Below are 12,993 nucleotides of genomic sequence, written 5' to 3'. Positions count from 1 at the left end.
ATTCAGTGACGGGAATCTGAAACTGGACATTCTTAGATTAGAAATAAGGCACATTATTTAGTGTACTCATGTAGGTGAAGAATACAGGATTGATTATGTCTCTTCAAAACTTCTAAAAGTCTAAAAGTTGTAACTAAATATTAGCTAGGAAATAATGGAAGGCCAGATCAGAGATTTTATTAATATGCTTTGAGGCCTTCCTCAATGCATATGAATGGCATCACTAAATGCTTATGCTTCCCCAGGAAAAAAATACTACTAAGCCCAAGCTACAGTTTTATTCCCTCTACAAACCTGCTTAAATCCCATGTGCTGTCCTGAAAGATATTTAAAAAGTAGTTGTGGTAGTGATGAGAGTAACCTCATTTGTACAGTTAATAATTAGATGGATTTCAAATTGGATAAGAAGTTTCTTAATACTCACTGTGATGTTAGTAAATAGGATTTGCATGATGTTGATTTTTCTTTAACCTTTACAAATAATCCACTGGCTGCATGTGTTTTACCTGTCTGAATGAATGTTATAAATCATTCCCAAAATTTTAGGAGGGCAGAATTTTCTGGTATGTGTGTAAGTGACTCTATATGCTTTTGGATTTATCTTTTTCTTTAAACAGTCTTTGCTTCTTAGGTCTTCTCTTTCTCCATTGTCTGCCTCAGCAGAGTATGCTCTGTGCACAGGTGTTCTGCAAGTGCTTATGAGGACTGATTAGTACCAGCTGACACAACACATGGTTTGGTATCGCATGATACTGGACTATTAGCTGACAGCGTAGATCTTCCTTCTATTCCCTGGCTGCAGCTAGAGCTGCTTTTTAGTATTACTGCAGTAGTGTTTTAAATGCAAAAAAGAAAGAGCAAGTAACACGTTGTTTGCTCAATCCTGTGACCTGCAAAATGAAAATAAAAATGTATTCTACTACATCAAGTTGTAGTTAAGATACATATAAAACACTTTTGATGACAAATATTTGAAAAAGTAGAATGTGTACGATGCATAGCTTCGGATTCTGAAATTTATTCTTTGATATTAGAATGTGCGGCATTCCCATTTAAGTAAATGTGAATTCTGCCTGCATAAGCAGAACCCAGGCCCAAGTAATAACCAAATACATGCTGCAGAAAGATCAGATAACTGCCCTCTGGATTCCTTCCCAGGTTCTTCCTTTGTCTACCAGTGTATTGGGTCTAGTTTTTCACTGCTGAAATCAATGAGCGCACAACGTTGATTATAGCTGGAGCAAGTCTGAACACAGTATTTGAGCAAGAAGAAACCTTAATTTTATGAATCCTTACGCCAATTTAGCATAAAGTCAATATGTGCATCTTAAGTTGTGTGAATCCGCTGTTCAAGGTTAATGGTAATTCACGGGTTTTGTAAGATTGTGACCTTGGGCCATAAAAATTACAATGTTTTACTATTGCTTAAAAATGGTACATTGCGTAGTTCACCTATGTGTTTTGTAGTAGGGATCTGTTTCAGTCAAAAGAATTTTCCCTCACTTATTTTCTTCTTGTTTTTCAGGAAAAGAAATGGAACAAGTTCAGTAACTATCCAGTCTAACATCTTACTGATATCTTAAGGAATCTTACAAACACTTCTTTTGAATTGAGAAAATGACTGCAGATATAGAAGAAAATACAGGTTGTTGGGAAAGAATACCTGTCAAAAAGTGGAACATTCAATAGTTAATTTGGAAGTAGTATAAAATAAAAATACCTGTTATGGTGCGATTCTGGAGTGGAGTTAACTCTATAGCTCACAGGTAGCTCTCCTAGGAGAAAAAAAGTACAGAACTTTGTTTTTCTAAATTATGGAATTTTTTTGGAAGACGTGGACATGGATTTTGAGCCTAGTCATGGTTTCATCGGAATTTTACAGTGACAACAGGCTTTCATATAGTTCTCAAGGTAGGGGTCTGACCTGTAGCTGACAAGAAGCATCTACTTTTGGATTGCATTTGGGTAATATTTTTCTAAACCATGTTTACGTAATTGCTGAGATCATACGGGGTCTGCTCTTGCTTTTATCTTGATTCATTGTAATGGGAGCTTAAATGTAGCAAATATGGTTCATTTTTTTGTTTGTTTGTTTTGTTTTAATTTGTTTCTGTCTACTTTTAACTGTGGAAAAGCCTTGCAAATTAAATCTGTTTAGAGACGGATAGTTTAGAGGTTTGCCATAACAACATTAACATCTTTTTATAATAGGAAGTAAGGATCTAATCTTATTTTGATCCATTAACATTTGATGGAATGAAGAGCCTTTTACATGTTTTTACCATATAATAGTTTTCATTGCTACTGTTTTTTTTCTTGCAGGTGGATCTAATAGCTTTTGTCTTTGAATGGTATGACTGGGAAGAATGTGTTCTTCTTAGGTTAGAATTTAGCCCTGAATGTTTGCACATTTTGAGTAAACAGGAGAGAGAAATATAGTTAAAATTTTTTCTATTTCTGGTGACATCAAATTAATAGGGAACTGAACATGAATTAAAAAATAAGGAAAAGAACATTTTGTTGTATTTAGTAAAATGCTGCATCTTGCATTTACCTGAACATGACTTTTATTCATGAGAGTGATGAGATTTAGCCAAGTACAGTTTATGTTGATACTACTACTTGTTGTTTCCTGTTATATTTTCTTCTCTTCTATGCCCACTCCCGGAACTGTCTTACCTTGTGATTACAAAGAGGAATTCCTGTCTTACCTTGAACACTACCAACTAACAATCCCGGTAAGGGTTGATCAAAATGGAGCCTTCCTCAGCTTTACTGTGAAAAATGCTAAACCCTCAAGGAGGAGGAGGAGCACAGACCCTTATGACCAAGGACTGGCAGCATCTAAATTATTTTTTAAACTTTCTGCCTATGGCAAGCACTTTCATTTAAACCTGACTCTCAACACAGATTTGGTGTCCAGACATTTTACAGTAGAATATTGGGGGAAAGATGGACCACAATGGAAGCACGATTTTTTAGACCACTGTCATTACACAGGATATTTGCAAGACCAACACAGTACAACTAAAGTGGCCTTAAGCAACTGCAATGGTCTGGTAAGTGCACATTACACATTCTAATATAATAGTGTTCTTGTCCCTTTTAAGTTACAGAAGAATAACTTAATTGGCATATCTTTCAGTTGTTTTGAGTCTCTGCGGGAAGCAAACAGGCAGGAAGGTGCAGAAAATCCCTAAAACCTGCTCTGGATCTTGCAGAAAGTAGTTGTCATTTTTTCAAGCTTGATTGTAGGTACTAAGACCCAATTCTGTAGTTCTGTAGTGGGCAACATTTTCAGTGTTTACAGTGTCTGCACTAGGGCTGCAAGATTAGGTCTGTGCTGAGATCCTTCAGGTTATTAAAATGTTGCAGGCTCGTGGGGCCTGGAGGAGGAAACAGTGGATCCTTTAGGATGCTTTGTCTCTCCAGAGAGACATTGATTGAACTGAACACTGGCTTGTTATCTTTGAGAATTTGGCTTTAGAAACTCTGAGTAGATAACAGAGAAGAGGAATTACTTGGTGTGGAAGCCATCATTACTATAAATTGAAAGAGTGAAGAGGAAAGTAAGTCCTTTGCAAGTACCATCATCAGAAAGTAATTATTTACCTTTTTTTTTTTTAAAAAAAAAATAAATATTTTGTTTACAAATTGTAAATAGTTACTTTTAAAAGCAGGATAAGAAACTTATCTTTTCTTTTACAGTTGATCTCTTGATCATGTAATGGTAGTACTTGCATGGGAAGAAGCTTCTTTTGTTCCCAACAGAAATTAGAAGACAAATGCAAAAAATTGAAAAAAATGACTATCAAGTAACACGATAATAAAATAGAAGAGCATGACTAGGAAATATCAAATCAATAGCTAGTAATTTCTTTAGTAAAAATGTATATATCACAATTATTCATTCTGGTTTTAATTATAGGAAAACACTGGCCAATTTTCTTGTTAGAAGTAGACAGATCTAACTAATTGCTAAGGGCAAAAACCAATTACACAGACTTGCTAAACTAATTCCTGTTTATCCTTGGAAGTGATATTGATTAGTGTATCTTGGGATGTTATTTACAAACAAAAGCCATCTGCTTCAGACCTAGGTCGGTCGCACTACACCCAGCTACTTGTGAGATTGCAAGTACAGTCTGGGTTAACATTTTGGAGTCCTCTTAAGGAAAAATAGAATTCAGTGCGGATTTCCAGGGCCAAGTGAGCACTTTCAAGAAAATGTAGTTAATATGATGTCCCACTGAGTGTGGTATCACAGTTTGATTAATGCTTTTAGCAGATAGGTCTGAGTTTAGTACAGTTTTCATTTTCATTTTGCAGTTCCCATCTAATAATTTCTGTGTCGCAGTTATTTAAGCTCTTCACCTAATATACTCAATCATTTTACTTTTGAGTTATTTTCAGCTAAGTATACTATGGAGACCAAATCACTGCTTTTAGGACATAATTCTTCAAAAGAGATTGCATGCCTCTATCTTCAGAGGCACAGGCTGATTGGTACCCTTTGAGCCTGCCGTCGGTGCTGTGGTGCTCCTCTTTCAGTTCCTATCTGACGTTGGCCAAGGAGTGAGCCAAGAACACCTGTTCTTACTTCAGCTGACTCTTGTTTTCCTTTATGTTAGGAAAACCAGAGTGGGGTAAAGCAGGAAAAAGTCCATGTTTTCACAGAATCATAGAATGGCTTGAGTTGGAATGGACCTTATGGATCACCTAGTTCCAACCCTACTGCTGTGGGCAGGGATATCTCCCACTAGACCAAATTGCTCAAATCCCCGTCCAGCCTGGTCTTGAACAGTTCCAGGAATAAGGCAACCACACCTTCTCTTGTCAACCCATTGCAGTGTCTCACCACCCTCATGTCTAACCTAAATCTACCCTGCTTTAGTTTAAAACCGTTGCCCCTTGTCCTGTCACCTCATGGCCTTATAAAGAGTCCCTCACCAGCTTTCCTGTAGTCCACTTCAGGTACTGGAAGGACCCTATAAGGTCTCCCCAGAGCCTTCTCTTCTCCAGGCTGAACAGACCTAATGCATCAGCCTGTCCTTGTAGGAGAGATGCTGATCACCTTTGTGGCTGGAGCACCCCTCCTGTGAGAATGGCCTGAGGGAGTTGGGTTTTCCTGTCAGCTTTGCTCATCTCTTGCATGGACTTCTCTTTGAAGAATTCTGTGTAATGGGAAGTGTAATGATGAAGCAGAATCTTATTTTTTGCTTTTGTGCCTCACACCTCAAGGTGACATTTAATGTTCCCATTGCTGCACATTTTCCCTCTGCCCTTAGCCTTGCTCCTTTGCTGAAGCGGAACTGCCTGTTGTTCTATGGTTTGAGGTGTCAGTATGTTACCGTAGTGTTCGTGAATTAGCTTTATTGTGGAGTACTTCCCTGTTAAATCATCATCTTCAGTTCTTTTAGTTGTCATCAGCTCTTCTGTATTTCCTCTAGGTATTAAGGCAGCCTTAATCAGTTCTGTGGGCACACCACAACTGGCACTCTTGAGGTCTTCATGGTTATGCCTCTCACTTGGGACTGCCAGTGCCAGGTGTCCACTCTATCTCCTAGGAAGGCCTTGACACAAGCATATATGAGGCTTCTGTCATGCTGCAGAAGCACAGTGGGGGTGACACAAGGCTCTTTCTCAGAGAGACAGCAATCCTGCAGTGGTAGGCTTGACTCTGTCATCTTCTGCTGTGCAGAGACTCCTCTGTCTTCCAGCACTGGCGGGGCCTTCCAGAGCCCTGAGTATGGGAGTTACCACTCCATTCAAATAAATCCATCATGGAGTTATTTTTAAATGATGATTCCTACTGACTAGTATTCTGTTATACAACTGCTGGTTAGAACATGTTTAATGAAGCAATTGGCAGTGTAGAATTAGTGATAGTTCAGAGTATGTCGTGCTTGAGGCATTCATTGTATTTTTCAGTCTGATTATTGGTCTGTAAGAGTCTGCCAGTCACATTCTGCATAGTCCTTGATTAATATCTGCCTTAGAGCCAGTCATTTTAAATATAACTCTAAGTTATAGTAGTAACATTTAACAGTCAGTGTTCCTCACAAGCAAAATCAAAGCATTCTATTTATTCCAGTTGTCCCATTAGGCTTCAGTATTACCAGATGTGTCAGATTTCTTCCACTTAGTGACTATTTTCAGTTACTCTCTTTAGATTTTAACGATGATCAGGTGAGACTGTGATCTAATTAACGTAAGTTGTATGACTTAGTACATATGTTGTTCAATCTGAGATGAGTTCTGGTGCAAGGAGGCCATTCTCTCAGTTTCATTACAATAACAGCGATGAGCAGTTCGTTCATTTCCCTGTCACTTTTTCCTGTTTCAGCCTCTCCCTCTATATTTCTCATTACCAAGTGCCCCAGAATTGCAGGCTGTTACATACTGAACTTTCATTCCAACAGTTTCCGTCTGCTGGGCCCTGATTATGCTATAAATTGTTTGAAGTTACGAGGAAAGCTCTATAATCCAGTCAGCAATCATGTGAGGAAATTGAAGGTCTTGTCCAGCAGGCTTGCTGGCTTCCAAACTCATATTTACTTAGTGGATGTTAAATTTGTGGATGGATTGCAGGTTTGGCCTTCTCATGAAAGAGCCTGCAACGAGGAGCATTTTGGGGCCGTTGGATGCAGGGCAAGAAAGCTGAGGCATTGCCTAAGAGAAGAACTTTACCTCAATGGAAAGAAGTTTGTCTAATACTGAGGAAAGCAAATCTTAAAGAGGAAAAGTTTTGGAGCTTGTGGTAGTGGAGTCAAGCAGAAACCAATGTTTTTGTGTTCTGACTCAGCTGTGTCCTCTGCCAGGTGTCAAAGCTCTTAACTGAGCGCTCAAACAAGTTTTCTATAGTAGTAGATTTTCTTATTTTGAGCTGAAAAGCCCAGTAGTGGGAAATACTTTAGAATGTGTAGGAAATTATTATTATTATTAGGAAAGTGAATGAGAGGTTAAATCGCGTTTTGAGGCTACCGTGTTTCCAAGGAAATGTTTAATGTAAAAGGTGAAGTATTTCCATGATATGTGAAATTCTATGCACTGGGTAACATTTGTGCTGTCTCCATCCAAACACAAATGATAAAGAAGGCACAGGAAGTAGGCTGTGTCTAAAACTGCGATCTTACTTGGTTAAAGGAGTGAAAAAATGCCCAAGCATGGTATTTTTTTAATCATATGTAAAATAATGTCTAGCTTACAAAATAATTTATAAAGATCAGAAATATTGAAAAGGTTGTGGTGTTCTAGATCAGTGTCTTTGCACTTCTCTTTGGTACTAATATGTATTTGCAGTATAGACAATATTCATAAAACTGCATAGAAGCTCTCCTGTCTTAGTTTTAAGGTGTCTTATTAGGCAAATGACATACTGTCTCAGGCCAGATCACAATTTTTTTTTCATCTTTAAGAATATTGTAACCCAATGCAATCTTTTTCTTCAGTCATAAAACCATACTGAAGTATATGGGCAGCTGTAGACATACTGAACAACACATGTTTTCAGAAGCTTCCATTCTCACTACTTTATATTAAAAGTAGGTAAAGCATAAAGTCTGAAAAGATTCAAGGCATGTAGAAATTGTAATACAGTAGTACTGTGTGGAAAAGGCAAGATCTTACATGTCCTCTATGACTGAGTTTGTTTCTGTGACTGAGGGACATCCCCCATCTGAAGAAGGTTAAGGCCCCATCTGGACAGCCTGATAGAAAAAAAGATTTTTTTTTCACAGGGGAACTCCATGTGGATTCATAGATTTGTCTGAGCATGTCAGACTGCTGGATCCAGACCTTATATATGTTAGCAGGATTTGGCAGTCTGTAGTGAGATTGGATAACGCAGGACCTCAAACAATCTGTTTTAGATAATAATCTTCGGTATGTTTCTTGTAGTAATGTACTTGGGGCATTCAGCTTGTTTTTTAAATTCATCATATTTTGTCAAATCTTTTTACTCATTCTTACACCTTAATGATATTTCTTAAGCTCTGGAGCCAAAATTTAATTTGTGAACTGTTCAAAAGCAGTAGTAAACAAGCAAATTGATATTTCTTTTGATGTTTTAAAAGAGCGTTTTTTTCGTTCTCCTTTTTCAGCTGAAATTATGTTTTGCTCAAATAGTAGATTATAAGCAAAAAATGGAATTTAGAATGTTGGTTTGGATATAATAACATAATTCTCAGTGTTTATTAATCAGGCATTGCTGAATGCACATACGGTGCAATTATCTCTAGCCACATGAATTTTCTAAACTCATGATTAGAATAAATGTTGGTTGCCACTCATGTAGGTACTTTTTATGTACAGAATTCCAAGCGCTTATTAAAAATCAGTCACTGCAGCTCAACCAAGACCACTTTCATCAGTTTAATATTGGAAGAAAATTTTAATTGAAAGCAAAATTAATGTTAGTTTTAAGTGGTATACATATGCTGGCCTTATGTGAAGGGCATATCCAGGGCAAGTGTTTCCAGTGTTTGTCAAATAACTTGACTAGCTACATCAGCTGACCGCATACATGCTCTGACTACATGGTGGTAGGTATAAGTTAAATTTTATTTCCGGTTCCTCAGCCAAATATTAATAAAATCTCTCTTTTCTTAAACAACTGTGGTGTTTGGGAAGATGAGAGATCAGGTGTTAGCTAGATGTAGGAAAAAATTAATGATATCTTCTAGTGTTTTTTACTGCTGGTACCTGAAAGAACTGTGATTATAGTTTGCAGACGTTTGTAACAGTTTTGTATGGAAAGCATTTAAAATTATAGACGATTAATGCTGCAATGAAGTGTTGTTTGTGGAGTCTAAATTGACTCACTCCCACTGGGGTCATCTAACTGCTTAAAACTATCAGTTTCAGTATCTGATAGAAATGTTTCCTTCATGATTGGACTTGTTAACCTGTCTGGACCTGAGTGCCAGCCTAGAGGGTATGTGCTCTGGAGTGATAGGATTTAAGACCAGCTGTGTGTTAGAGACAGAGCCATGGGGTTGGATGGTACCTCTGTACCTCTGTGTCCTCAGACTTGGCATGAAATGGACAGCCCGATGATGTTGGCCAGAACCACTCTGCAGGACTCTCTTCCTGTGGGAACATAATACCAGAGCGTATAATGGCTCAGAATTCACTTGAACCCAGGTGCCTGACATCTCGACTGGATGCAGTCCAGACTTTTGAGGTTCTTTCTGCACATCTGGCAAACCCTGTTACAGTTTGGTTTATATTTTCAATACCATTTAAGTAGCAGTGTACCAGTAAATGATTTATTTTCTAGTAAAATCTTAGACCCCAAGTAACAAGAAGGCATTGTGAGAGGAATTTGATACCAGCATCTTCCAGGAGAATACAGAAACTGATGTAACCTTTTCGGGCAAATAATTGAGTTCATAAGGAAAAATACCACTGAAGAGGAACACTTACTGTTGTAGTTACTATGTAAGGAAATGTGTAATTGAAAGTTGCTGTGTGTTCATACATACATTCTGAGTATTTTTAATAGGGTTCTATTTGGAAACCACTGTTGTTTCTGTTGTGCTGCACAGGATTTTTTATTTTGTAATTTCTATCACAGAGTCACTGAATGATAGGGGTTGGAAGGGATATCTGAAAACCATCTAGTCCAACTCCCCTGCCAGAGTAGATCACACTAACACGTCCAGGCGAATTTTGAAAATCTCTGGAGATGGAGACTCCACAACCTTTCTAGGCAGTGTGTTCCAGTGCTCCATTACCCTCAAAAGAAGTATTTCCTTATGTTTAGGTTGAACCTCCCGTTTTCCAGTTTGTGATGATTGCCCCTTGGCCTGTCACTGGACACCACTGAGAAGAATCTGGCCCCATCCTTCTGACACTTGCCCTCAGCCTTGTCTTCTCTAAGGTCAACAGACCGATCTCTCTCAGTCGTTTCTCATGTGGTAGATGCTCCAGGCCCCTAATCATCTTACTGGCCCTGGACTGGACTCTCTCCAGTAGTTCTTTGTCCTTCTTGAACTGGGGAACCTGGAACTGGACACAATATTCCAGAGGCATCCTCACCAGGGCAGAGCAGAGGGGAAGGATGACCTCCCTTGACCACACTCTTCTTAATGCACCCCAGGATGCCTTTGGCCTTTTTGACTGTGAGGGCACATTGTTGGCTCGCAGTCAGCCTGTTGTCCACCAGGACTCCCAGATCTTTCTCCCCAGAGCTGCTCTCTGACAGGCCAGCCCCCAACCTGTACTGGTGTAGGAGGTGGTTCTTCCCCAGATGCAGGACTTCACACTTGCCCCTTTTGAATTTTGTAAGGTTTCTCTCTGCCCAACTCTCCAGCCTGTCCAGGCAGGGCCTTCTGGCAGGTCAGATAGTCCAGTGGTGGTGGTTTGTTGTTATGGTTGTTGCGTTGTTATTCCAAGAGTATAAAACAGCAGGCATTTGATGTAGAAAGCAGCAGGATGAAAGCTTTGACCGAGAGTGCAATAGTAAGCCCTGATTTTAGAAACAATTTTAGAGTATTAAGAGCAGATAAGGCACAAGTAGTCTTATGGCTGACCGTAGAGGTCTCATTGGAGAAAAAAAATAGTAACCCATTTTAAAAAAGGACTCGTGTATAGCACTTGTCTTATAGATCAAACATGTGGTAGAAATTTGTGATTCATCAAATCAGGATATGAATGTAGCAGTTCCTGCTTCCAATCTCCTACCTCATGAGTAACTCTTTCTGTTTGTCTAGAATGTTCATACATTCAGAATTTTCTAGATACCAGATTTTTTTCTTTAGCAAATACAGGCATAGGAGGGTGTCAGGACCTATGCCCCAATATTTCTATATCCCGAAGTATCTCAAAACTGATTTTTCTGCTAAAGTTCAGTTTTAATTGCTCAAGGTTCAGGAAATCACATACTTGGCCTGAAATCCCCCCTTTCTTCCATAAACCATTTCCTGTTTGGAAGAAACTGAGTTCACAGATGTGAAAGTTATGAGAATAGAGTATCTACTATTCTACACTGCTCTATGAGGGGGGAAAAAAAAGTTCATTTGTTATGGAGAATGAGGTCTAGTGCACAGTCTGCAACAATTTGTATTTGCCAGAATTGTGGAAAGACCTTTCAAGGAATAAAAGCTTTGTGGATGGTATATCTTAAGTTATTATTTATAATTTGATTTTAATAACTAGCTCAGTTTTGAATTAAGCTTCTGGATATAAAACACTAAATAGTTTCTCTGAGTATATGTTCTGAAATTAATCTTTTATGCCATTTTTCTCTAATGCAATATGTAGCTTTAGACATGTACTGGTGTAGCATCGTAGACTGGTATTAGTCTTGCTACTTGGGTAAGGCCATTTTGGCTTGGCATCACTTTTAACAGATAAAAATCATGTAGTTTTGTAACATCGCTGTGAAGGCTTTATTTGTCATATACCAAAAATATCTGTTGCCTTCTTACCACATCCACCAAAAATGATGGGAAAGAACTCCAGAAATAGGGCAATGATACTTTTATTCTTTTCTCATTGTGCTACTTATTAGGCTCCCACTAAAATCAGTAGAGGAGAGCTGGATCATACATTATTTTCTCTGTTGGCTTATAGTTGTGGATTTCTTCACAGAGAGAGGTGATAGTCAAATGCTTTATAAAGTTAAAATTCTTAACAGGAGTTCTGTATTGCCTTTTGCAAGTTTTTATTTTTTTATTTCCTTCTTTAAGCATGGAGTCATTGCTACAGAAGATGAAGAGTATTTTATTGAGCCTTTAAGGAACATAACAGAAGATTCTAGTAACTTTAATTATGAGAATGGTCATCCTCATGTTATATACAAAAAATCTGCCATGCACCAGCAGCATCTCTACGATCACAGTCACTGTGGAGTCTCAGGTAAATGAGTGTAATTGTTTGTAAAAAAATTGTAACATAAGATGTACTTTAAGTCATGCTTAATTCACATGTAACACAGTGGAGAATGTAGCAATGGGAATCTTCCTTCTGTGTGATTCAGTGTGCCTTGTTGAAAAGTAGTTTTGATTTTTATTTTTTTTTTTAGATTCAGACTGGGAGTATAGTGTCTTTAAAAACAGAGACTCTGGGAGTAAGTCTTGTTTTGTGCCTGTGTTGTGTGCAGTGGTAGTAATGCACACAGGCTTAAAAGTGTACCATAAGTGCACTTTGTTTCCCCAGTTGGAAAGTGTGATTGAGTGATTTAAATACTGAAGCTCAACGTTTAATAAGTGTTTCATCTCAATGAAACTTGACATGCAATAAATGTACCAATATTATGATTAGTAATACATTTGGAACTGGAGTCCATGTCTTTCTCATTTATGGAGGTTTATGGTGTTTTGATACTGGCTTTTGATTCGGTGAGTTAACATTATTCCATAATAGTTGAATTTGTGATTTACAGGTGCCTTATGGAAGGCTTATATCGTTTTGATTGAGATATTTTTCTTATAAAGCAGTTTTAACTTCCACAAGTACACTTTTCATGTATTCTTTGACATGATTTGTACTTGCTTAAACCAAAGCTGAACACTGACTTCTTAAAGACAGCATGGAGTAAACCTTACTTTTTTTTTTTTTTTAATGTAATAGAATAATATTCTAACATTGTTACTGGTTTGTATCTCAGAAATAGCTTATTCTTAAAGGTTCAGTCCTGGACAGTTGTATTCCATGACACAGAGCAGGCTGACAAATACTAATCTTGAAACAAAGGAGAATCGCTGTATCTTGATGTAACTTATTTCAACTTCCTTTGGAGTTTGCTACTTTTAGTGGTACTGGCTAACTAAACTTTTACAGTACAGATTTCCTACAGAGGCTCATACCTGGGAAACAGTTTTTCCCGAGTGTTTCAGTTAACTGTATTTAGGCAGTATCAGACTTTATGTAACTTCTGTTTTAGTTCGGAAGCGTTATTTCATCTATGTGCTTCTAATACTGCAAAACAAGTCTCCTAACTATTACTTCCTACTGATTGATTGTAAAATAGAAGTGCTAATCTATGTT

At 37.9% G+C, this 12,993-nt stretch overlaps 1 protein-coding gene across 1 annotated transcript in view; it reads left to right on the top strand.

The window, feature by feature from the left end:
* The first annotated feature begins 1,814 nt into the window (after positions 1-1,814).
* The window catches only part of LOC104271127 (A disintegrin and metalloproteinase with thrombospondin motifs 6-like), a 71,822-nt gene continuing 60,643 nt past the window's right edge, over positions 1,815-12,993 (top strand). Inside the window, exons 1-3 of the mRNA XM_009865714.1 lie at positions 1,815-1,911; positions 2,695-3,059; positions 11,694-11,862. Coding sequence (XP_009864016.1) covers positions 1,815-1,911; positions 2,695-3,059; positions 11,694-11,862 — 631 coding nt within the window. The remainder of the gene's footprint in view (positions 1,912-2,694; positions 3,060-11,693; positions 11,863-12,993) is intronic.

Source organism: Apaloderma vittatum, unplaced genomic scaffold, assembly GCF_000703405.1.
Source record: "Apaloderma vittatum isolate BGI_N311 unplaced genomic scaffold, ASM70340v1 scaffold5633, whole genome shotgun sequence".
Taxonomy (NCBI): Eukaryota; Metazoa; Chordata; class Aves; order Trogoniformes; family Trogonidae; genus Apaloderma; species Apaloderma vittatum.
The sequence above is the reverse complement of the archived record's forward strand: the minus strand, read 5'-3'. Positions and strand labels throughout refer to the sequence as shown.